Genomic DNA, 25,188 nt, shown 5'->3' on the forward strand with positions numbered 1-25,188 from the left:
ATAATCGTATGCCAACCTGTGAATGTGCAATCTAGAGGATGTTACTGTCTTGTTGAAGCAAGGTTCACACTGTTGAATCCAAAATCTTGTTGGCAAAAATATGTAAACATTGCAGCCTGCCACTCATTGTTCTAAACCCCTTCTCTGGTTCATATTTATTGATGATATCTTTGTGATGTGTTTCCAGGGCTAGAACACTATCCTCATTCCTCCACAGCTGCAATAACTGCTCTCCTATCTGCTTCAATTTGTCCTTGTCAGCTCAACACACCACCTCCTTGAATGTTGACATCCACCTCTTTCTTGGCTTCACAAAAGCCTTTGTCCATATCAATCTCACCAACCACCAACTGGCCAATATGTGGATGACACATCTGCAGTGATGAACAATCCCTAACCATTATACTGAGACCTCCAAATGTAGTCCACATACAGAGTCCCTGTGCCATGTCAATAGAAGCCACTAATCCTCCAAATGTCTCCACAAACGAACTCCAAGGCATAGGTATAAAACCTGTCCTTTGTACTTACCCACCACATCCTAACTACAATCTTGCTACAGACATATCCTACTCTATCTGAGGTAGAGTCACCTGTGAAAGCAGCTTTTTCTCCTTTCATTCTACACTCAGACTCTCTCTCTCTCTCTCTCTCTCTCTCTCTCTCTCTCTCTCTCTCTCTCTCTCATTCCACTCCTGCACTACATTCAATGCCATACATAATTCTACCTTCTTGCCCCTCCCCCCTCAGCCATCAGCCAGTCTTCCTCTCATCCCTCTGTGCCCCTCCCCACCTTCTTTTGCCACTCCATTTCTCCATTTGATACAATGAAAGCTGCAGGTGGAATGCAGTTGGCTGGGACAATATATTCCTGAGTGCACGCCTGCAAATGTTTGTTTGTGTGTTTCCCCAAATTTTTCTGCATTAGTTGGCTCTGGAGAATTTTCCAGTCTTGTTTTTGTGCCTGTTGACTGTCAGAGATTCACCTATTACGAGGTGAGTTCTTGGCTTTATGTCTTTCATTATTTGTATAACAACCGGCCTCTGTAGCCAAGGTTTCTACTGCATTCCTGTGCAGCTTCTCCTGATTTTGAGGTAATCAGTTCACATCCTGAAAAGAGGCTTCCTTGGTGCTAGTGAAAAGTGGTGATTATGTGTTGGTACCAGATTTCACTGTCTCCCTTATTTTATCTTCATGCAACACAAACGTAACACCACACTATACACACATCCAGTTACCTACATTCAACAAAAACTCATTTAAGATACAATATTAGTACATCCAGAGGAAAGGGGTAATTGTGTGCCAGTGAAGAATACCCTTTCTGATTTGTTGGCTGTAGGTACCCCTCTGGATCTCCCAGCCAAGACCATATTGCATCCAGGACTTTCCATTATCAAATATATTTTTGTATTTAGATTTATAACAACGAAAATAATCAATTTTTGATGTTACATGTCAAATTAGTGACAATACAATGTTTTAGTAGTAATCTCTGTCTTGCATATTACCCTGTCTTCCACCTTTGAACTCTCAGGTTTTCAAATCTCATCCAGTGCAGTCCCCAACAATTAGTCTTTCCTTCTCATCCTGTCCGGTAAGTCTCTCCTGACCCAGGGTTCTGGGTAACTTTACTGAACTGTACCCATTTCCCTAAACCTCTCCAGTCCTTTCCCTTCATTCCACTTTCTTCCCTTCAACTCTTTTGCCAGAAGAAGAAGCCACTGGCTCTGAAAGCTTGTAAAAGTTAAATCATTTTGTGTGTGTGTGTGTGTGTGTGTGTGTGTGTGTGTGTGTGTTTTCTCCTGCCGTCAGTTGGTGAGTAGATTTTTTGCAGATTGCTACAGTAAACATTAGTGATCATCCCATTGAAAGACCAGCTCAAGGTATATGTGTATTTGTGATTCATCTCATTTGCACCAACCCTTATGCCACTTTTGTAAGAAGGAAGAACTGTGAGCCTGACAGGTAGCAATTAGCTCTTCTTTTCCTCCTCCTCCTCTTCTTCTGTTAAAAAAAGACTTGACGATACTCCTAATTGGAAGGGAGATTTTTTTTTTAAATTGAGTCTATATTCTGTAGATCAGGAGGGCACTAGCTATATTGCACATGATCAGGAAACTGGCAAACTGCAGTGTTGTCACTGTGTATTGCAATCAAATAAGGAAGTTCAAATTTTGTGCAGTTATAATTTGTGGTGCTATCTACATTGTTATTCAACAGATTGTGTGGCTGCAGACTGGAGGCTAACAGATTACTGCTAATGAATGATGATCTTGATAATGATTTTCTTGCAACTTGCCAACTGTGCGCTAAGTGTTACATATTTATTGTGTTAATTTTTTATAAACGTATCATAGAAGAAGAGAATAACAACACACAGAGAAACTTCAGTGTCATTTGTACAAGAACTTCATATTTATCTTATAACCACTGATTGATCAACTTTGCAATCTAATTATTAAATGGATATAAAACTAATTATACTGACATTTAACAAAAATGTTACAGCTGCACTTGTGGTGAGCATGCTCTTCATTGTCATCATAATAACACTTGGGGCAGTTTTGAGAAAGCAACAGAATCGTATTCGCTGTAGGAACTTTTTCAGTTGCTTTGCACTATCAAGATACAGAGGCCATAACTTCTACTCGAAGGTTAGTAATTAAAAAAGGTAAAATTATTTTACATCATAAGATTAATTGATCTTCATGATTAAGTATGGCAATACTTTAGACAAACGTAGCCTAGAGTAGCCAAAATGTAGAGCCAAATCTCCTTTTGATTGTGTTAATGTGTTTCAAACAAATTATCATTCTAGAAACAGCATATAGTTTTTTTTAAAAAAAAAGAAAAAGAAAGGAAAAAAATGCTAGTCCCCACATAAAGGTGGTGTCGAGTCTCGGAGAGGCACAATGAAAATTATTGCCAGAAATATTCAGTTTTCAGCCTAAGTCTTCTGTTAGACATAGAAAACTCGACCATTTTCACATAAGCACAACTCACACACACATGGGCACTGTTGTTTCAGGTTGCCAGGAGACAACAGTGGCAATGTGTGTGTGAGTTGTGCTTATGTGAATGTGAGAGAGTTTTCTACATCTGGCAAAGGACTTGTCAGAAAGCTGAGTATTTGTAGAAGTCATGTTCATTGTGCCTGTCAGTGACCCAGTGCCTCTTCTATCTCTTCTATGTGGCGAGTAGTTATCTCTCCTTTCCATCTTGTTATTATTCCATCCTAGATTCTTCATTGTTTGATTTTTATGTGTGAAACATACTTTCTAAAATGACAGTTGAAAATAGTACAGACAATCCAAGAAAAAACATCTTATGTCCGGGAGAAGGTATACTAGTTCTGAAAGTAAAATGTGCTTGATGGGAAGACGGTCGACAATCTGTAAAACATTTCACCATCTTCTTCAGCATGTTCATCAGTTACTCTTCACCAATGTATCACTGCTATTATAGTCTCAAAAGGTAATTGAATGGTTCTTGTGTTTTAATTGATGTAATTTAATCCCTAATATGAAAATGTGACACCAGCTGAGTAATAACACATTTTCGTCCATTTAAATCTTTTTATGTTTTTCTCTTTTCGATGTCATAAAATTTTCTATATTACAGAAAACACAACTTTGTGCCACCTCTTTCTCATACACTAAACACCACCATGCAACTAAATGCTTAGTTCTGTAACCTCAGCCTAATTTGAGGTCTCTGCCTGTTCAGCTCCAGCACTTTCGTTCAGCAGCAACACTCACATACAAATCCAGAATGACTCAACTCAATTATGGGAATGCACTTCCAGATTCTCACAGTCTTCCGTAATTCAAGTAATTACTCTGTTGACCTTGAAGAATCACTTTCCCTGACTTCTGAAGTATACTATGGAAACACCACCTCCAACCCAGGGGGCTCACGGCTTCTATGCCTCTCAAATGCCACCAGCCAACTCCATGATTTTGCAAGCTCCAAATTGCTATGTGGCATTACTTCGTTTAGGCCTTAGAACCTGTCAGGATCAGGAGAAGAACATCGACAGGTTTTCATTTGCCACTTCCTGCTCCCACTTACAGTGCTTCAGTAAGCTGCTGCTTTCTGCTTGGAATTGAGCTCAGGTGACAATAGCTCTTGTGTTTTAAGGTGGGTGTCAATGCTTCTATTTGTAGTTCCTATGTATGTTTGACCACATGTGTTTGAACCAATAAGAAAGGTGTGTGAATATTTGGAAACTTCAGAGGACCTATATCTGCCATTTGCCACTGCACATGTGGTCAAGCGTGTGTGCGTACTACAAGCCACATGCCCCCCCCCCCCCCCCCCCCCCCAATCAACTCTGCGCCCTTACACAGCAGTCTGCTGGTGTCATTAACTGTCAGTTGTCTGGATACATGTAAACAGTATGGCTTGCTGAACTTGTTTGAGACTGTAACTACTTTCTAAGTCATTGTAGCCACTGGTGGTGTCTCTAGAACTGGAAGATGAAACATTAGGCAGAGAAATGTGTCTTGGACCGTTGCCTGATGCCCGTAAAATGAAAATCACAAAACACGTACCTATTTCTTTCAACGTATTGTGTGTTATGGGATCCAGAAACATAACACACATTGAACCTCTCACCCTCCAGGAACTAGAGCGACACAGTCATGAACCTTTCCTCCAACAGTCTTAGCCCCATAGAAGTATCAGTCCTTTAAAAGGCCTCATCTTTTCTCCCACTCCCAAATTCAGTCAGGCAGGACTTGTTAAAGACCTTCTCTCCTTTTTCCCGGTCCCTGCAGTGGAAACACTATTTTGCCACCAACACCACCTCTCAAATTCAACCAAAGACCAATGTTGAACCCTGCCTGACTCAGTTCACTCCTCCATCCAACTGTGATCTATCCCTGCTGCCCCCAAATCACTCCCTGTTAACTTTCGAGAATTTCTTAACCTCGAACCTTGCCTCACCATCATTTCCCAAATCCCTCAACATGCAAACCCCACCTTACATCTACAGAATAATCCACAGTCCACCACCTAAAAATTGACCGAGCGAGGTGGCGCAGTGGTTAGACACTGCACTCGCATTCGGGGGGATGACGGTTCAATCCTGCGTTCGGCCTTCCTGATTTAGGTTTTCCGTGATTTCCCTAAATCACTCCAGGCAAATGCTGGGATGGTTCCTTTCAAAGGGCACGGCCGACTTCCTTCCCCATCCTTCCCTAATCCAATAAGACTGATGACCTCGCTGTCTGGCCCTCCTTCCCCAAAACAACCTAACCTGACCTAAAAGCTGATCCCGACCCTATAATCCTACATGCTGACAAAGGCTCCACCACTGTTGTTTTGAACTACAAGAATTACCTGGCATAACCATCCACCTATAGCCCTGTTAATGTGACCCTGTTCCAGAAATCCAGTAGGATCTCCAGTCCCTACTCAAATTCTTAGGCCCTTCCCAGAACCTCTCCCCAGAGTCCATCTCTCTCCTCACCTCTTTACCATTCCGCGCACTCCTACCTTCTACGTGCTTCCTAAAGTTCTTAAACCCAACCACTCAGGACGCACCATTGTGGCTGGTTACTGTGCCCGCACTGCGAGAATCTCTGCTGTCATAGACCAACAACTTGAACCTATTAGCTGCAATGTACTCTCCTACATAAAAGATACCAACCATTTTCCCACCGACTCTCCACAGTTCATGTCCCTTTACCACACAGTGGCCTGCTCGTCACTGTTGATGCCACCTCCCTTTAAACTAACATCCCTAAGGTCCATCGCCTTACCACTATTGAACACTACCTTTGCCAATGCCCAAAGGATTCCAAACCAACCACCTCCTACCTATTCATCATAACCAACTATATCCTCATCCACCATTACTTCTCCTTTGAAGGCATTACCTACATACAAATCTGGGATACAGCTTCGGGCACCCTCATGGCACCATCCTATGCCAAACTATTCATGGGCCATTTTGAGAAATCCTTCCTAAACACCCAAGATCCCAAACCCATCACCTGTTTCATGTTTGTTGACGACATCTTCGTAATCTGGATCGAGGGTGACATCATATCCACATTCCTCCAGAACCCTGACACCTTCTGCCGTATTTGCTTCACCTGGTCCTACTCAATCCATCAAGCCACCTTTCTGGATTATTATTCACATGAAGAACTTCAAATGGCATTTCTAGTGGCTTGTTTATGTAGTGTAGATCACTGGTCATGTCATGATCCAGACAATTTAAGTCATACATATGGTCAGTAAATTACTAGATATGAAAGCTAGATACATTACGCTGTAATTAATGATTTTAAAGAGTAAAGATTATAGTAATTGCACAAAATTGGCATTTGCAAAAGTAATCATTTTGACAATGGTTCCACTCAGAGAGAGGGAGGGGGGTTGTAAGATAGTTAGGTGTGAATTCTTGGAATTTTTCAGCATGCATGCGCAAAATTTCAGTTCCCTCCAACAAATAGCATAGCTCCAGCAATGTGTCTAAATGATGTCTGAAAGTGATGCATATTACAAGCAGTGTGTCATTACTGACATTTTATAAAGGAGCAAGACATTGTGGGGAATATTCACCAAGTTTTGTGTGAAGCCTGTGGAGCATCTGCAGTCTGCGGGAGTACAGTTGGTACCTGTGTACATAGGTGGAGGCCATCAGAAGGTGGTTTGATGGAGCTAAGTGATTATCAGTGAGCAAGACCATCTACAGCCGTCAGACCTGAAATATTGCAGCATGCTGTTCTCATTTACAAGTACCGACACCTTAAGACTCAGCATTCGACAAAGGAAGTGTGAATGTAATTATCTGAACTCTTGGATATTCAAAAGTGTATGCAAGAAGGGCACACAAATGCCACAGAAAAGACGTTTGTTCCGAGTTGTTGCAATATTTTGTAGCTGAAGGGGAAAACTTTCTGTCCCAGATCGTGACAGGTGATGAAACCTCGGTTCACCACCTTGAGCCCAAAACAAAGAGACATTTGATGGAGTGGGATCATCTCTCTCAACAGAAGAAAAAATTCAAAGCAACTACTTCTGCTGGCAAGATTATGATGACTGTGTGTTAGACCGTGAGGGCGTGATGCTCATCAATATGATACCAAGAGGCATTACCATTAATTTGGAGGCTAAATGAACACACCAAGCACCTCAAGAAGTGTTTCCAGTGGCTTCTTTTTTATAACAACACAGGGGATATTACGATTCAACATGATCGGCCTCACACAAGTTTTTGAGGACTTCTGAACATATAATGAAACAAAGTTGAATAGTGTTTCCCCTCTATAGCACTGACCTATCTCCCTGGAACTTTCACTTGTTTAGGCCATTAAAGGATAGCATTCATGAAGGACATTCTGAGGATGACGAGGAGATGACATGCACATTGAAGAAATGGCTCCATGTCCAGAACAAGGGCAAATACCAGCAGCACATACACTTCCTTGGACTCGCTTGGGAGGGCCATAGAACTAGAATATTACGTTGAAAAATGGGTCGGGTAATTGGTTCTTACTGACATATATCAATCAGTAGAATTATCACAAGCAATGAGCAACTATGTTGAAAGACAGTAAGTATGTTGTGATTTTTGTTTTATGGGCATTAGCTAGTGGTCAGGGGCACAATTCCCTGCCGAATGTTTCATCTTCCAGTGTTGAACACATCATCAGTGTGTAAGTTTCAGTATGTGAAATAAAAAAATTGTCGAAGACACAAAATGTGAGGCTTCCATTCTGGATGAACCTCATAAATAAACAGCTGTTGGAAAATGCAGGAAATAGAAACAGTAGCAAGTAGTTCAGGCATACAAATAGTGTTTGGAAAATATTATATCTAATGAAAAAATCTTTCTATTTTCATTCTTTGTTGTGTGCTTGGAAGTGACAGATTTACTTTTCACATGCTTTGTCCGTCTGCAGCCCGCAGCTTTATCTCCTGAATACAGATTGACACAAAGCTTCAGGTTACCTTTACATCTGCCCTGTTCAGGAGGAAGATTAAAAATGATCTATGTAAACTTAAAACAAATCTGATAATCACAGAAAAATAAGTTACTGCTAGTAGATAGTATATAGTGTCTGAATGTACTAGTTGGAACTGAATATCTATTAATTGCCCATAAGTCCAGCATTATTTATTTATGGACACATTATTTTTATTTGTGCTGATAAACCAAGGGATATGTATATTCAGCAAAATCTTCATTGTTTGTGCATAATATTAGCTTACATTAAATAGATTTGGGTATTCTTTTTTTGTCCTAAATGTTGCATAGTGCTCATTCTTCATTAATTCTGTCAGTGATATTTAAAGTATCAACGTATGTACTTGGTTTACGTGTAATGTTAAAATTTTGTGAAATCATCTTATGTGCTGTCTGTGTAAAAAGCAGACATTGGTCCTGTTTTTCTTGTGGGCAGCAATGCTTATGAAAATGGAGCTTATCTGCCAGTATATAATCATCTTGTTGTGAGCTTTTCTTAATGCTTGTTTTTTGTCTATATAATTTACTTGCATGTCACACGCACTTTTGTGTTTATTGCTTAATTTTCGTTGCAGGCGAGTGATGATAGCAGTGACCTTTAGGTGAAGGGACTGGACATTCACCACAGTGTAGGGCTTTCAGACAAGTCAGTGTTGTATGAGTCTCTTTACACTTGGCCACCTTGGGTGTGGATTGCATGTGGATTGCCTGTTAGCATATATATGGGCTTTGGATTGCATGATTGCATGTGGGTAGTTAGCATGTACAAAAAGACACTCACACATATGCACGCACACACACACATTACAACTAATCATGCATGGGAAGTACAAATGGTAGTATTAGTTGTACCAAAAACTACTAACATTATTTGGTTTTGAGAGAGTAGCTGCATGCTAGTATCAGTGTTCAATTTGGAATTTTCTTTTCTTTTGTATTTTATGGCCTTTGTTACTGCTATTTTTGTTGGTTTGTGGAGAGATGTCTAAGTTTTATCCCAATAGCAGCCAAAACATATTAGAATATATAAGGAAGGGATATTTGTAACCTATTACACAATGCTGTTGAATTATCTTTCTTGGAGTCATATCATACTAGGCAGTTTTTGTTACCATGTTGTGTTAGATTTTTATTTTGCATGTTACTGTAGCTTCTTAGATTCTTAATTTTATTTTTACTTATTTAGCTATCAACAATCGTCAATATTTGCGGATTCCTTAGTACAGAATGAAGGGCATTAAAATATTTTGTCCTGCATTAGTATTTTATGACTACAAGAAGTTTTAGCCATTATGTAGCTTTATGTGCATGCAGTTTCTTTGTTTGGATTACACTGTTATTTCATTAGGACTTTTTTCAGTTAGGTTTGTATAAGTTTTCGGTATGTTTAATAGTAGTCAACTTTTCAACTGATACATTACAGTGTAACGTTGCACAGTATCTTAGAAACTTATAGATGTAAACTTAAGATAAGAAAATTAAAAAAAAAAAAAAAAAAAAAATGAGAAAGCAAGGAAAGCATTCTGACATGAAGTTATGTGGGTGAAACCAAAGTCAGGATTGGACTCTAGTTGTAAAGCAGCAGTATACTTTTGTCATGCTGGAAATTGTCAGTGTCAAAAACAAAGCTGGAAGTATAGGAAAACCATCACTGTCTGGTGTAAATTAAACACCCCTGAGTGTGGGTTATGTGGAGGGAATTCTAGAATTGTGAAAAGAAAGACAGTTAACTTTTAAAACAGCAATATATTGTGTTGTTAGGTGCCAAGAAAAAGACTAACCCCCATTCTGTGATCAGATATGCAACTGACACCTGAACCTTCTTCCACCACTTTCATTAACTTATTTTAAATACATTCTAAATATGTGCCTATCTAAACCTTTTTCTGCTTTCTATAGCAAGTATTTCACTATATGTCAGTATGTGTCTTTAGAAGAGGACAAGTGCTAGAAGAGAATATAGTATTATAATGATGTTCTTTGATAGCAGGAAAGAGTTTGACCTTATTTACCAATATGGATATTTCAGATAGTCATTTTGATTATCGAGTCTCTTCTTTCGGAGTGCTGTTTGTTGTTGGCAATAACATCCAATCTCAAATTGGATGGTGGTTGAATGATACTTCATGCTAATGAACTCAAGTCTTCTGTAGACTTTTATTCACTCCCAGGGAACACTAACAATATTTCGACAGAATTACCCTTTGGTGCAGAATTAGAGGATCAAAATTAACCTGAAAATTACCACTTGTGCAACATTTGGAAGTCTGAAATAAACCTGAACAATTGCCAAACTCTCTGCTGGGGCATTGATTTTCCTGGGCATAATCGGTCAGAATCTTGCAACTAAAATCTATGAGCATCTCAGTAGTAACTGCCTTATTAATTTTACTATCAACACGACTAACAAAGGGCTGGCCCTCACGATCGAGAACCAGTTTTTATCCTGACAAGAGCCCATACATGCACTCGCATGTACAGCTTGGAAATCTGGTTCTTGGTTGCCAGCATCACTCTATCATACCTTTAAAGGTCACAAAATATGTTGTTCTGGATCATTACTGCTATCAGTATATGTATTGGCAACACCTATATTGAAGTGTTCAGGTAGTGGACAGAATGTATCCTCAGCAATAATGACACTTAACAACATTCTACAAAAATATTCTATACATCCAGTGTCAGATATGTAACTTATTCCTCTTTAGATTGTCTGTGAGTACATGCCTGAAGGTTGATGAAATCATATATTATTGTTAATGGATTCAAAACTCTAGAAACAATGCAAAATATTGTAAAAATCAGAAAACTGTACTACATCTTAATGTCCTCTGTCACCAAACCTTAGGGATGTATGCAATGTCTCGAGATTGTTCCCATTTTTGGAAGCACTCCTGGGAAGTCCACAGGGTGAAGGTGTTCAGAACCTGGTGAGATTTCACTTAGATGTTGTGAATCATGTTAAAATGTCATCCTTTCAGTGTGATTTTCATCCTGGGGAACAGGTAGAAGTCGCATGGGGCCAGCTTTGGTGAGTAGGAAGGGTGGGGGACTTCTGCCACGTTGTTTATGGCCAGGAATTCCTCCATAACGAGCGAGATGTGCACAGGTACACTGTCATGGTGCACCAACCAGTCTTTCTTTTTCCACAGCTCTGGTTGTTTGCACTGAACTTTAACTACCATTAAAAGTGGCTGTGTGGAACAAAACTCCTTATGCACTATTCCCTGAATGTCGAGAAAAATTATCAGCATTGAATTCATCTTGCGGCAAACTTGTCAAGCTTTTTTCACCCTTGGAGGAGATGACATTTTCCATTGTCATGATTGCTGCTTCGTCTGAGGCCCATAATAACGATAGACCCAAGATTCATCACCTGTTGTGACTCTGGATAAGAATTCTGGACACACTTGAACACGTTGTTGCAGCTTGATGCATGTCTGAATCCTGAGGTTTCGTTGGTCGATGTGGAAAAGGCAAGGGGACAAACTTCGCTGCAATTCGTCTCATGTTCAGTTCATCAGGTAGAAATCATTGACATGTACTGTGCAACAGCCCCAGTCTGTTACAAACATCATGAATTGCCCTTGGTCTTCATAAATCAAGTCACACACTTTCATGATCATTTCCAATGGTTTGCAGGTTGACAGTCGATCAGAATGTTTGTCATCTTTCACAGAATCTTGGCCTAACTTGAAGTGCCTGGTGGATTTCAGCTGCAGTTTTCTTCAACTTGGGGACAGAATTTGATGCAAATCCATTGCTTCTTCATGTCATTCATTTCACAATTCAAAGAAGCATTGAAATGTGTTCTGATATGCACCACTACAACTCACAACTGCATGCACCAAAGATGATGAAACTTTATGCCGCAGTAGCTGAAATGCGTACCTCGAGACATCTAGGTTCAGAATGTCATACTTCTACTGACTGGTACATATTTTGGGAACCACTTGTATTTGGAAAGAAGCTCTGAATGTCACTGTGTTTTACTGCCATACAATCTTTGTAGTCATTAGCATTACCAATACCACCACATTCTAGTTTGCAAAGAAACAGAAGGAAATCTCCAGATCAAATCTTTGTGAATGTTGACGATGGTGCTGCTGATGTGGTAATGATATCATTATCACCATTAGTAGGTGCTGCATTGTGAAGATGCAGCTTCAAGTCAGGTAGCTGATATATCTGGAAGGTTATGCTGTAGCATAGTCAGTATCTCTGCTAACATTCCCTGTCATGGAGAGTGGATGTTGTTGTTTCCCAATTTGCCTCTTCACAAACAAGGTTTTCAGATCTTGTCTGATAAGATGCCTACGTGATTATAGATTTCCTACTTGTATTGTATTTTTCTTTTCAGTATTTGTGGGTTGTGTCGTCTGTTATAAAGTTGCCACAATTTCAGCTTTAGTACTGCAAAACAACTGTAGCTGTGGTTGATTAATCTTATAATGCATTTTAATCTCCATCATTACCTAGCAAAGAAATCTGTTGCAGCTGCTACCTCTAATCTCTTCCATCAGACCTCTCAAATCAAGGTACTGCTTCTTAATAAAGTCTATGTGGATTGGCACAGGGATCTCATTTAAGTGTGGGAATACCATCTTTGGTGACACCAGCCCAAGTACTGGTGCCAGGATGTGGTACAATGCCAATTCCTTTCTACCACTGAGAGAGGCTTATGCTTGGCTCCGTGTTTGACATGCTTTCTGTTATTTGCCTGTCTTTATCTGCTATAATTTTTCTAGTATTGTAGACAGGGCCATTGTCTGTTCTCACTGCTTCACACTCCAACAACGTCACATTTGTTAGACAGTCTCTCCCAATTGAATAAAATCTTCTCAGTTTTCTAGCCGTGTCAACTCTAACAGAATACTCAAGCTTTTGATGGCCATCCCTATCGTCTTCGTCAGGAGTAAAATCCACTGACCAATGGGGCTGGGACAGTTATCCACGTATACAGGCATGATTGCAGCCTCTGACACCAGTCAGAGAGAGCCAAAACAATGTGTGGCCAGAAGGCGAGTTGGACAGCTCACACACAGCTGTGACGTCAAGTGGCGTGACTAGCCAGTGCCACGATTGAAACTGGTGCTCCCGCCTTCATACAATCATCAAGCATCTGCCTTTGCTTTCTTTTGACATCCGGTGTCTGCCCCCATGCCCTACTAAATGTGTACCCCTGATCCCTGTTAAAATTGTTGCTGTTTATTCTGATCTCGGGTGCCTCTTTTATAACAGAATCCCAATATGTTGATGCATGAACTGAGACTCTTGTCTTTTCAGACTGTATTTTATGCCTGTTTATGTTCTGCTATAGCCAACTTGTCAAGCTCCATTTGTTTATTATGTCACTTGTGCTCAGTTAAATGCTCTTGCTACTGTCCGATTAGTTTGGCCTATATAGCTGGTGCCGTGTTTTCAAGGGACGCATACGCAATGGACACATGACGAACTATGTTGTCTTTGATAGGGCACAGCATATCTTGTCAAATGTGCCACTTGACATCACTCAGTCCTGCTCAACTCGTCAGAGGTTGCAACGGTGCCTATATAAATGGAAAACCATGTCATCCCCAACAGTCAGTGGTTTTTACTCTTGATGATGGTAGAGGTAGCCATCGAAAGCTTGAGTATTTTGTTTGAATTGATGCGGCTAGAAAATCAGGAAGATTTTATTCAGACATGGTACCTTACAGTATTTGCATAGATTGTTTCATTCCTTACACAGGAATGGAGTCACCTTCCATGCTGGACACACAGAAGTTCCATAGTTAATTTAGATTTACAAAGATTTGACAGGAACACTCCTGATTTCATCATCATAACAAATATCTGGCATGGTAGTATTGGCATAAGATGTTACTGTTTAAGCTAATGGCTCTTAAGTGGCAGTGAGGGGGGGGAGGGGCACCCTTGACTGCTCAGCGGTTTGCTCCAATTGTGCACTCAAGATCATCCTACTGAGCCAGTTCACAGCTGCAGCAGCAGCACACGTGATCTTGAGAGTGGTGGACAGCTGCGACAGATTGAAAATACCAAATTCTTCATCTGCGCTACATTTCTGAGTACAGGTTGGTTTGTGGGGGTTGAAGGGACCAGACTACAAAGGCAATCGGTCCCTTCTGAGCACAGAGCAAGTCATCTAGTGCATGTGGTCACCAGAGGAACCTGCCAGTCCATTCAAGAATTCTTTCAGCTGATTAATTTTGTACAACACGCAGCCATGTCAAGTCCCCATTACCAGCTCACTGTCCATGAGTGATAGCATATATAATTAAGAGGAGGAGTTACTGGAAGTTAAGGGAAACTTGCTGCAGTTGGTGAAACTAACAATCTTTCTGTGGTATAGGTCCTCACAGACACATATATGCCATTGAAGTACTCCCGACACATCCCAGTATTGTACGTTGCCTTTCTGTGGACAGTTGCGGTCTGCAGAGAAGGAAATGTGAACTTGTGGCTCAATTTAATTTAACTAATTAGCTCTTTGTTTTGTATATGTTTAGAGATTATTAAGCAGACTATGTTTTATATAACCAATTTTTTATTGCACTTTTTGGCTAATTTTTATCTGCTGACTTTAAATTAACTCAAACTGGGTCCTGATGCTTACAGTTCTGAGCATCCTTCACCCACAACAACAACACTATGAAGCCTTGCAGTAAAATCATATAAAAACATTAAGCAGTGGACCCCTATCAGTTAAAAAAATGTCTATCACATTATGTCCTAGAGAAAAAAACTTGGTTTCGAAACAAAGCATTACATGTTACTCATTGATCTGCGATGCCATTTTTCAAGATTCTCGTGTGCTAGTTTGAGGGGAATGGTGACAGCCCAGTGGTACTGCTAGACTGCAAATCATTAATCACCACACTGTTTTTGCACAAACCATGACATCACAACTTCAACATGTCATAAATACATGGTATCACCTGCCATATCAGGTAAATTCCCTTACAGTCACTCATAATCAAGAAGCAGAATGCTGGGTTTGACTTTCAGATTACCTGTGTTGAAATGACAGTTTATGATCTTAACCTTTTATAGCACAAAAGGTGAGGAACATAATTCTGAGTAAATTTTCGAATTATTTCAGTTCATGAGAATCCCAAGTGATACAAAAAATTACAAAATTTTCTGTATTTTAAATTCATCAACATGGTAGAAATTTTGAATTGTATTTATTAAAATGAATACAAAAAGAAATAATCACATTAACAAGTTTGTTGAGTGATACAGTGTAATAGAATTCATTAGGATTTATGGATTTGTACAAACCATTGCTGGCATATCACGACATAGCACATCTTACAACAAGGCATGCTGTGTATTTTAATAGTTTTAATGCTACAATATGCATAGTATCATCTGATTTTCACTTTAAAAAAAATAATAATCTAGACTATTTCCTAAAGGAGATACGCCCTCCCAGGTCAATAATGACCTTCACTATAACTAATAATTTCGTTTTCCATTTGTTCCATGATTTGTAGATGTTTGACAACTTTTTCTTGTGTGTTCATACTACAGATTCTAGGTTTTATATGTCGCTGCCGACGATTTTCAAATCAGTAAAATAATAAAACAGCTTGATCTCCAGCACTTACAGCCAATGCTTTAGAAAGATAAATACTGTTGAAATTTATCGTACCACTTGTTGTATATTTGTTACACATAGCAACTGTATCTTCCACAAATTTGATAATCTTTTTATCAACAATAGCGAAGTGAAAAAATTGTTTTAAAATAAGTTCTATTCCTTAATATTGGCTCCATTTCATTTTGGCTGTCTGACACTGCAACCCATTTTGAATGTTTTTGAATGAAAACAGCTGCGGTTGCAAAATTGTTTTTATTAATAACAGTTAACATCTCGTCCCTGTAGGGTATCATCAGATTATCTGGAGACGTAGAAAAATTAATATGACAAAACTGAGGCATGGTTCTAAGCTGTGCAGCATTGCATGCAAGGGACAGTAATAGGATAAGCTTCAGCCATCAGTTACTGCTAAAAGGCATTGAATGGGAATAAGAATATTCTGGATATAATATCTGCTCATCAAGGATCTTTTCAGATTCATAAAAGACGTAACAAGAAGAAAAAATAGAAATGTAAAATTAACCAAGGTTAATGATGGGTGGTGGGAGAAATGGGAATATAAAAATTGGTAAAATAGTAGACCAGTTATGTACCTTCCAAGTATTAAAACAGGCTCATCATGATGTACACAGCACAAAGTCATGCATACAACATGTGCTTGTAGTGTAGAGACTGACCAGCTAAGCATGTCCTCCCAACACAGGAACAGAACTGATTGTGGGTATGGGCTAGATAGCACAAAGACTCAAACAAAAACAGATTACACTATTATGCGAACACTATATCGTGGCAGTTTTAGGTGGGGAGTGTTTTGAACTATGGTTGTGTAAGATACCAGTAGAGATCGGGCCTGAACTACTGCTGCCAGGCACAGCAAACAAATGCAGTGTAGCCACCACCAAATGCTTTGTGTACTCCAGTTTACTTTGTGTTGTGGATTACTTGTTTTCTTTTCTTAAGAATGAAGAGACTAATCCTGATGGATAAAGGTATTCGAGTGCGACTCTCACCACAACAAAAGGAATCGATGATCCCTATGATCATTACGTCAGTTATGCTTTTGTGCAGAATGTGGATGTAGGATGGCAGCTCTTTGAGCAGGAGGCGGGGCTTGTTTCCCCGCACTGCACCTCTCCCCTCGAGCAGTCATAGTTCTCGTTTGTTTACTGTCGTGGCTGACTGCCACGATATACTGTCCACGTAATAATTACATTGCTTAATATCAGCAATTTAAAAACTTATTAAAATATATTTGATGCCACTTAAAAAGAGAACATATCACGCTGCAGTTATAAAACACTAAAGAACTAATGGGAACTTGCTAGTAGATGGATCCTGTTAGAAACTATTGCAATACCTAAATTGATGCCTGGGCTCTGCAGCCCTCTGGCATTTGCAGCATACATGTGGTGCAGGGTGCTTCTTTGGCCATGTCACAGGAATCCCTTTTTCATTTGGAATTATTTTATTAACGTTCCTGCATTTTTGTTTACCCTGCTGTTATGAGCATTCTTGGATGTGGCACTGATTTATCTTTTGTTATTACATTTGCTGTGTATTTTTACATACCCATTACATTCAATTGTTATTAGCAAGTTTCCATTTGCTCATTACAGTTTTGTAACTGCAGTGTGATTTGTTCTCTTTTCAAGTGGTGTCATACATATTGTAAAAAGGTTTTTAAAATTATTGTCATTAATCTGTTTTAGATTACTGTTTTTGCTTCCCATTTAGGTCTTTCATGTATCTGCAACTACTTGACATTTTATTTACATAGCAGCTGCTGTTCATGAAATATTTCAGTTTTCCATCAAATCACTGAAAGTTTTTCTGTATCATCTTGATGTTCATTTACCGCTCTTCATTTGGCTATGAAAATTAGGACAAAAATCACTTGTGTAACTTCTGGGAGTCATGTTTCTGCTCCACTCAAACATTTGACCAAACGTAATGTAAGCCTTTCTCCACTGGTATTCAGTCTGTTTGTTGAAGAAACAGTGGTAGAAATAAAACATAAGTTGAAGTGTGGGGTTGAAATTATGAGTGCAAGAATACCATGATTCAACAATGACATTGCTCAGTCAGAGTGATAAAGACAGGAGATACTGAATGGAATGAACAGTCTACTGAACACAAAATATGGATTGAGAGTAACCTGAAGAAAGATGAAGGTAATGAGAATAGTGCTGAGCAACCTTTAAAACTGGGGACTGTGAGGTAGATTAAGTGAAGGAATTCTGATACCTTGGAATCAAAATGTGTGATAGACAAAGTAAGGAAAACATAAAAACAGACTCGAACAAGCAAAGAGAATATTCTTGGCCACAGGAAGTGTATTGGTATCAAATATTATATTTAATTCAAGGAAAAAATTTCTGAGAATGTACATCTGGAGCACAGAAATGTATGGAGGTATATCATGAATTATGAGGAAACCAGAAAATTGAAGACCAGAAGAAGTTTATTATAGAAGGATGTTAAAAATTAAGTGGACAGGTTAAATAAAAAATGAGTGTTTATCTTCAGAATTGACAAGGAAAGAAAAATGTGGAAGACACTGTTTATAAGAAGGGACGAAATGGTATGATGAGTTATTATGTAAGGGAATAAATTCTGTGGTACTAGAGGAGCTGTAGAGTAGCTAGCAAAAGGCAGAGATTGGATTGATGTCACAAATAAAATAGGATATTGGATGTAAGTGCTATCCTGATATGAAGAGGTTGGCACAAGAGAGGTAATCATAGTGGTCTGCATCAAACCAGGTGGGGGGGGGGGGGGGGGGCAAGGCAATTAAATGCTCTAACCGCAGTGTGATGCTGGCGATGATTCCGGTCTAATGTACAACACTCATTCATATTTGCCAGCCAGCAGTTCCTCAAAACTTAGATGTCCATAAACAAGTCATCATGAGAGAGCTGCCATGTGGCATTGACGTCTTGCTCTAGGAAAAAACTGCCCGTGGCTACAAAATGCCAATTCACCATTGCCTGCCAACTGTCTGCTAGTTCATTACCCTTGCGGAGGCCTCTGGATTTTGAATTGTGATTACGTAGGCTTTCCCGGCGTAATAAGTCTTGAAAGTCTCTTCGGGTTTGCTGCCGGATCCTAAAATCAACTTGACTTGATATTTCGGCGATCCAACTGGTCGCCATCTTCAGGAAAATGCTGCTTCTGCTGATGAGTCCCGCTGAGAACTAACGCCAGGTTGCAAATTGACGTCCTATATAGTCCACCATTCAGTACACGGCGCATGTGCCACCCATCACGGTTTCTGCCTTCCAAAACAGGGATGGTGGCACCGCCCTTAGTGAAACACTGCTGGCAATGATATATCACAATCAAGGCCGCACCGAAGAACATTCAGTTTTGATGCAAGATAATACAGGATTCCACGTCTTGATAAGAGGAAACCCATTGTCTCTGTTAATTAAATCATCAGCCAACCTAATTTCAATCGCCTCTTTATAGACACTGTTCCAAAAACCGGAAATGTTGGCAACCACCAAAGTTTCCTCAAATTTCATATTGTGTCCCTCATTTAGCAGTATTCTGCTACCGCCGATTTTTCCGGCTGTTGTAGCCTCGTATAACGGCGATGTTCCACACACCTGTCATGCACTGTGCGAATCGAACGGCCAATGTAAGCTTTCCCACATTGACACGGAACAATAAGATTGGACGAATTTTAAGGAATTTTAACATTAAGAGTGTGTTCCATCCACCTTCTAAGATTAGGGCTCTGCTCGGACCTGTGAAGGATGATTTGGGGCTAAAGAAAACCGGTGTGTACAAAATTCCGTGTCAATGTGGGAAAGCTTACATTGGGCGTTCGATTCGCACAGTGCATGACAGGTGTGTGGAACATCGCCGTTATATGAGGCTACAACAGCCGGAAAAATCGACGGTAGCAGAACACTGCCTAAATGAGGGACACAATATGAAATTTGAGGAAACTGTGGTGGTTGCCAACATTTCCAGTTTTTGGAACAGTGTCTATAAAGAGGCGATTGAAATTAGGTTGGCTGATAATTTAATTAACAGAGAGAATGGGTTTCCTCTTATCAAGATGTGGAATCCTGTATTATCTCGCATCAAAACTGAATGTTCTTCGGTGCGGCCTTGATTGCGATGTATCATTGCCAGCAGTGTCTCACTAAGGGTGGCGCCACCATCCCTGTTTTGGATGGCAGAAACCGTGATTGGTGGCGCATGCGCTGTGTACTGAACGGTGGACTATATAGGATGTCGATTTGCAACCTGGCGTCAGTTCTCAGCGGGACTCATCAGCAGAAGCAGCATTTTCCTGAAGATGGCGACCAGTTGGATCGCTGAAATATCGAGTCAAGTTGATTTTAGGATCCGGCAGCAAACCCGAAGAGACTTTCATGGATTTTGAATTGTCGTGTGATGTTAAGGAAAGTGACATTGGTTGTCAAGTGATGACAAAAATAGGGTGGTATTTAGGTAAGACCATCATAAGGAACCAACAGTTTAGTCACCCTGAAGAGAAACACTGCAAAGATGGCTGAATCATCACTTTTAAGTGATTTCCAAAATGATACGGCCTAATGCATAGAGGAATTCTGTTCAGATTGCTACTGGCCTTGGAAGTCTTTGCACTTAGGGATTGAAAGTCAATAAACAGTGTTTCACACAGTGTCCATTCTATAAATAGAGGACAAGCAATAAATGAAATATGTATTCAGTTAACTGTGTCAGATACATGAAAATCATTTCATGGTTTTAAATCCTATCATGGAAATTTCCAAGTGGAATACAAACTGTGAAATGAGTAAAGACAGCAGCATTGAACAGTCAGGAGGCACAAAAAGATGATATTGCTTTACAGCATTAATATTTGCATTCTGCTTTTATGATTACCAAAGCTTTGTGTGTGTGTGTGTGTGTGTGTGTGTGTGTGTGTGTGTGTGTGTGTGTTAAGATAGATAGATAGATAGATAGAAAGAGAGAGAGAGAGAGAGAGAGAGACTTGCAGGCCTTTAATATAAATGAATAATTTCACTTTCTGTTAAGGATAGATTGAATAATACTAATGTTAGGACTTGTTTTGTTACAGCTCAGTTCGGGTGGAGAAGTGAGGATGATGAATGCTTCAGCTGATACTGGATTTGGTGAGAGCGATGAAGAAATGATTAGGATTTGAGCATTACATTTTACCAATGATGCAATCAAGCACAAAAATTAGAATCCAAAAATAACCTATCAAATTCTCAGTGCCTAATGTCTGTGTCTGGGGGGGCTTTGACATGTTGTGTTTAGCAAATTGCTGTCCAGTATATGAACTGCTTAATTGCAGCAAAGATTGTGTAATACTTTAATGCATCAGTGGAGAAAAAATTATTTAATTCCTACAAAAAAATATTCTGCTAAATTTGTTTTCTTACTTGGTGAAGAGCAGGAAAATTTTTGTAATTTGAATCATACTATTACTTTATTGCTTCAGAGGGACTCTTTGAAGACTTGTGTAATAGTTTTATATGGAGACTGTTTTTTGTAATTGTATAAAACTGACAGAAATATAATTGCAATGCTTTTAGTGAGAACATTATTCAGCTATTTTTTGCTGACAAAACTGAAATAGAAATTTAATCTGCACCAAAAAGTGCTTGCTTTTTGGCTAATCTACATAGCAGTTGTATTACCTGCTAAAATGAACTCCATAGCTTGCTAAAACAGTGGATTTTGTCTAAATATGTTTTATGGAGTGATTTTATGAATATTAGTTTGTGTGGCACAGCATCTGTTTCATAAGGAGGTTTCAGTCCTCATTGTTTAATGCAGAAACTTCAACAACATTTTATTTGGTATAGATTTGCCATATTAGTCCTTTTACTTCTATATTTTGTAAACATCAGTCTTTTCATATGTGGCATTTTATGGTGAAATGTTTACTGCTATGTTATATGTAAATAGTCTTGAGTAGATAGAGTTTTTAATGAATTCTAAAGTTTTGCACACTTGATTTTTAGTGATTAAATTACATTATCAATAGTTCCTGTTGCACTGCTTTGATGTACTGCAAATGTAATTGTGATAGTGAGCCAGCGTGTTTACTTAAAATCTTACTTAGCAAAGCAATGGACATTTGTTTCCCACCAAGCAGTTATTTATTTTGAAAGACATTCTTCGATCTGTGAACACATTGCTGTATTTTTAAGGCTGTACATATGCAATGAGTCACCATACCTGTACGGATATCACTATGTATCCATTAATAGTGTTTATTTTATATGCAGATCAGAAAGCTGCATTGACTTAGTTAGATACTTTTTTTATGCAACCAATGCTGTTTGTAATTATATTTTCTTCAGTATTAATGCAATTTAATTAAAAAAAATGATGTTCCACTGGAAAAACTTACTGATTTGGCTTTTGCATACTGAGATTGCTGTTGTTATTCTGTGCAGGGTATTGTGCATTGTATTTTCAGAAATGTGAGGTTTTATTTTGCAAATAATTCACATTATTGTAAGCTGCAAATTTCCTCCATTAGTGTGTATCATTAGTGCTTGTTACCATAAATATAGTGATTTCTGTGATTTCAATAATATTAAATTAAATTTGTTTAATGTCTGCTCAAAAATTGCCTGTAATTTGATTACATGAACATGTTAATGAATTGTAACAAGACATTTGTGTTGAACATTCAGACGACTGATGTGCTAGGATTCATCTGAGAAGTGAGTTGTAAAAAAGTGGCAAACACAAATAAAAGCAAATATTAACCGTAGTCAAGCATCACAAAGACTGAACAATTTGGCTGAGTGAAAAGTTATCTGTGGATTGCAGTCGTTTTTCACCATAAGGTCATCAACCCTCCTTTTCTGTATGCTATTCCATCACACACATTATCTCTATTTTCATATTTTTCCATTTCCCTTTGTCTCATTTTCTACCTAGTACTGACTTTATTCGTGTAAAACTGCTCCTCACATTCCTTTCATACCTGACTGTCCATTACATTTGCAGAATCTTTTGTTTGAAATTTCACAATTGCAATTTTTTGACGTCTCACTGTAGTTTGGATTCTAATAAGCTAACATATCCTTTTGTATTTGATCAGCATTTTCTCCATAATTGGTATTGTAAAAAAATTGTCTACTGATCCACAATTTTTTGTTGTTGTACTGAGTTGTACAATCTCATAGAATCCATGAAGTTCTGGTTAGTGTAAGAATGGTAATAGGTCAAAATATTTTGTGCATTAAGTTATAAAACCGAATAAAATTATCTTAAATAATGTGGCAATAACATGAGAGATGAAATTGCGTACATTATATTTAGCATCTATTACACTGTTTTAGGCCGAGATACGGTTTTGACTCTCATAAACTGCTAATGGGGAAAATATATTACTTGTGTTGACCAGTAAGTTGTTTAGAAAAAAATTGCCATTTGTGCTTTGAATATAAATGTGAGAGGGACATTGTGATTTGTCGCAGATTATTGAAGAGGTGTGTTGTTATTTAGAATAAGGGAGAGTATGAGGAATGTCTTACAACAGAGAAAATCCTTGAGAGATTGCTGCCTATTCTGTAATAATTATTAATAATTCAATTTAAAGAATGTGTGCAATTTTTACACTGTCACATATGTAGTATCAAGTCCATAAGCCACAGCTAATGACAAGCCTTTGGTTCATACACTTTGTGATGTTAAACACAACATTGATTGTCTGGAATGATGCAACAGCACAAAAATTTGCTTTGTTGCAGTTCAGCACATGTCCATGAATCGTGTTATGTACTAATTACAAAAAGAAAATTAAGGATATTTTTGATCTGACATTTAAAAACTTGCAAAGTTATTTGATATAATATTTAGTTATAAAGGGGTTGATAGCTGAAGTAAATGACCATAAGAACTAGAACACCAAAGTGTGATTACATTTCCAAAAAGTTTTCATGACTACTGTGTGAGTACTTTAAGCTTATTAATGTAGCAAATATATGTATGTACTACATTTTTAATATGTGTTTGAGCTATACTTTTGTGTCATGATGTATCTGTTAAGTCGTTGTTGCCTTCTGTATTGGGTTGTAATTTTGTGTAGCTTTGTCATATCAGTGTTTTCAGTTATTCAGAATGATTGTTACTTCTTATGTTAGATGGAATTAGACTGTTGCTATCACCTTGCAGAATTTGAATGAAACAAGCCTGACACTATTTTCTGAGTATATGAATAGCATTGAGCTTTCTATTTTTGTGATAACAAAGTTATTAAAAAGTGATTGCATATATTTTATTGAATTTTTATGATGAAAATTATGCCTATGTATATATAAATAGTGAAATAAAGAAGTTCCAAAATAATGTATGTATTATGCTTGTATAATTAGTAGAATTAACTGAAAGGTTGAATCCTATAACTGCCCACGTCGTGTTGTGCCGACTCCACTGTAGCTTGAATGGATTTTTAAGTTTGTTATATATGCCCGACTTCTAATTTCACCACACAAGTCTCCAGGGTTGAGCAGTTATTGCCCGATGACGACATGCAATACAGTTTGTTAAAGCGGAGTTCGCTGTTATTAATTATGTTTTTAGATTTAATTTTATTACTCGTACAGAGACTCAACGTTCCTTTGTTTAACAGTGCGTCTTCAAAATAAGTATGAAATGCTAATATCTTTGCAATACATAATGTCGACTATTGAGTTAAAGTTCGTACCTATTTTGCCATTTTAGAGAAGAGAAACCTTAAGCGATTCTGCTTCTATAGTTTCAGTAGCAAATGTTCACTAATTTCAATTTACTTCCTATCTCAGTTCAGTATTTAGCACAAATTATATATCAATGTCATTTCAGAGATATTACATCAGTTCCACACTAACGGAACAACACGTAATTGTCATTTAACATTACTTTTATTAATAATCCTTTTTCTTATGACGTAAATGTTAATGATCACTATCTTGGAGGAAAGAGGGATTGATCCTAATCATGAGAAAATAGCTTTTAGTGAGCCTGCAATCGTTAATTAAATAAAAAGTCACGTTCAAGGATGATATGCAAACAACTTTCGTTACGTCCGTTTTCACGTATCTGCCAAAACTAATCCTGTCGCCCACAATTCAAATTAACACTGACGTTAACCCCTTTTGTCGGAACATTGAATCGTAACTATTATGTGAAAGTTTATTATAGTCCACAAATTAATTCCTTTCAGATACACACACGACCGAACAGCAGAACGGAACACAAACGACTTGTTTTAACAACCAAACAATGCAATGACGCTACATTACGACAATGTCCACCCAATGAACATCTCTTTGACTTTATCTTTTGTACTCTGCTTAATTAAATTATTCCTAATTACAATTTATTCAGCTATTTAACGAGAACATCTAACAAAAAATAAAATAAATTTATCCCAACGTAAAAGATCCGTTATAATCCCCATGAACTTCCATATTCATCAATTTTCAATTCCTGATGATAAAAAGATATTGATTTTCACCTGTTACACTGCAACAAAAGAACTGTTTGTTGTGAGTACCAACCTGTCCTTTCAAAAACTAATTAAACATTTAGTGAGTGATTTGTATTTGAATTCCTTTTCATATATTAGTG

The 25,188-nt window shown here is 38.3% G+C and overlaps 1 protein-coding gene across 2 annotated transcripts in view; it reads left to right on the plus strand.

Annotated features, from left to right (window-relative positions):
- The window catches only part of LOC124711315 (cation-independent mannose-6-phosphate receptor), a 640,574-nt gene extending 616,662 nt beyond the window's left edge, over positions 1-23,912 (plus strand). The window contains exons 22-24 of one of the 2 annotated variants that reach the window (XM_047241343.1): positions 2,513-2,658; positions 8,561-8,631; positions 20,669-23,912. In XM_047241343.1, the coding sequence (XP_047097299.1) occupies positions 2,513-2,658; positions 8,561-8,587 (173 nt within the window). In that variant the 3' untranslated portion in view covers positions 8,588-8,631; positions 20,669-23,912. The remainder of the gene's footprint in view (positions 1-2,512; positions 2,659-8,560; positions 8,632-20,668) is intronic. The other variant, XM_047241335.1, reaches the window with a different exon arrangement.
- The last annotated feature ends 1,276 nt before the right edge of the window (positions 23,913-25,188 follow it).

Source organism: Schistocerca piceifrons, chromosome 1 (genome assembly GCF_021461385.2).
Source record: "Schistocerca piceifrons isolate TAMUIC-IGC-003096 chromosome 1, iqSchPice1.1, whole genome shotgun sequence".
In the NCBI taxonomy this organism is placed as follows: domain Eukaryota; kingdom Metazoa; phylum Arthropoda; class Insecta; order Orthoptera; family Acrididae; genus Schistocerca; species Schistocerca piceifrons.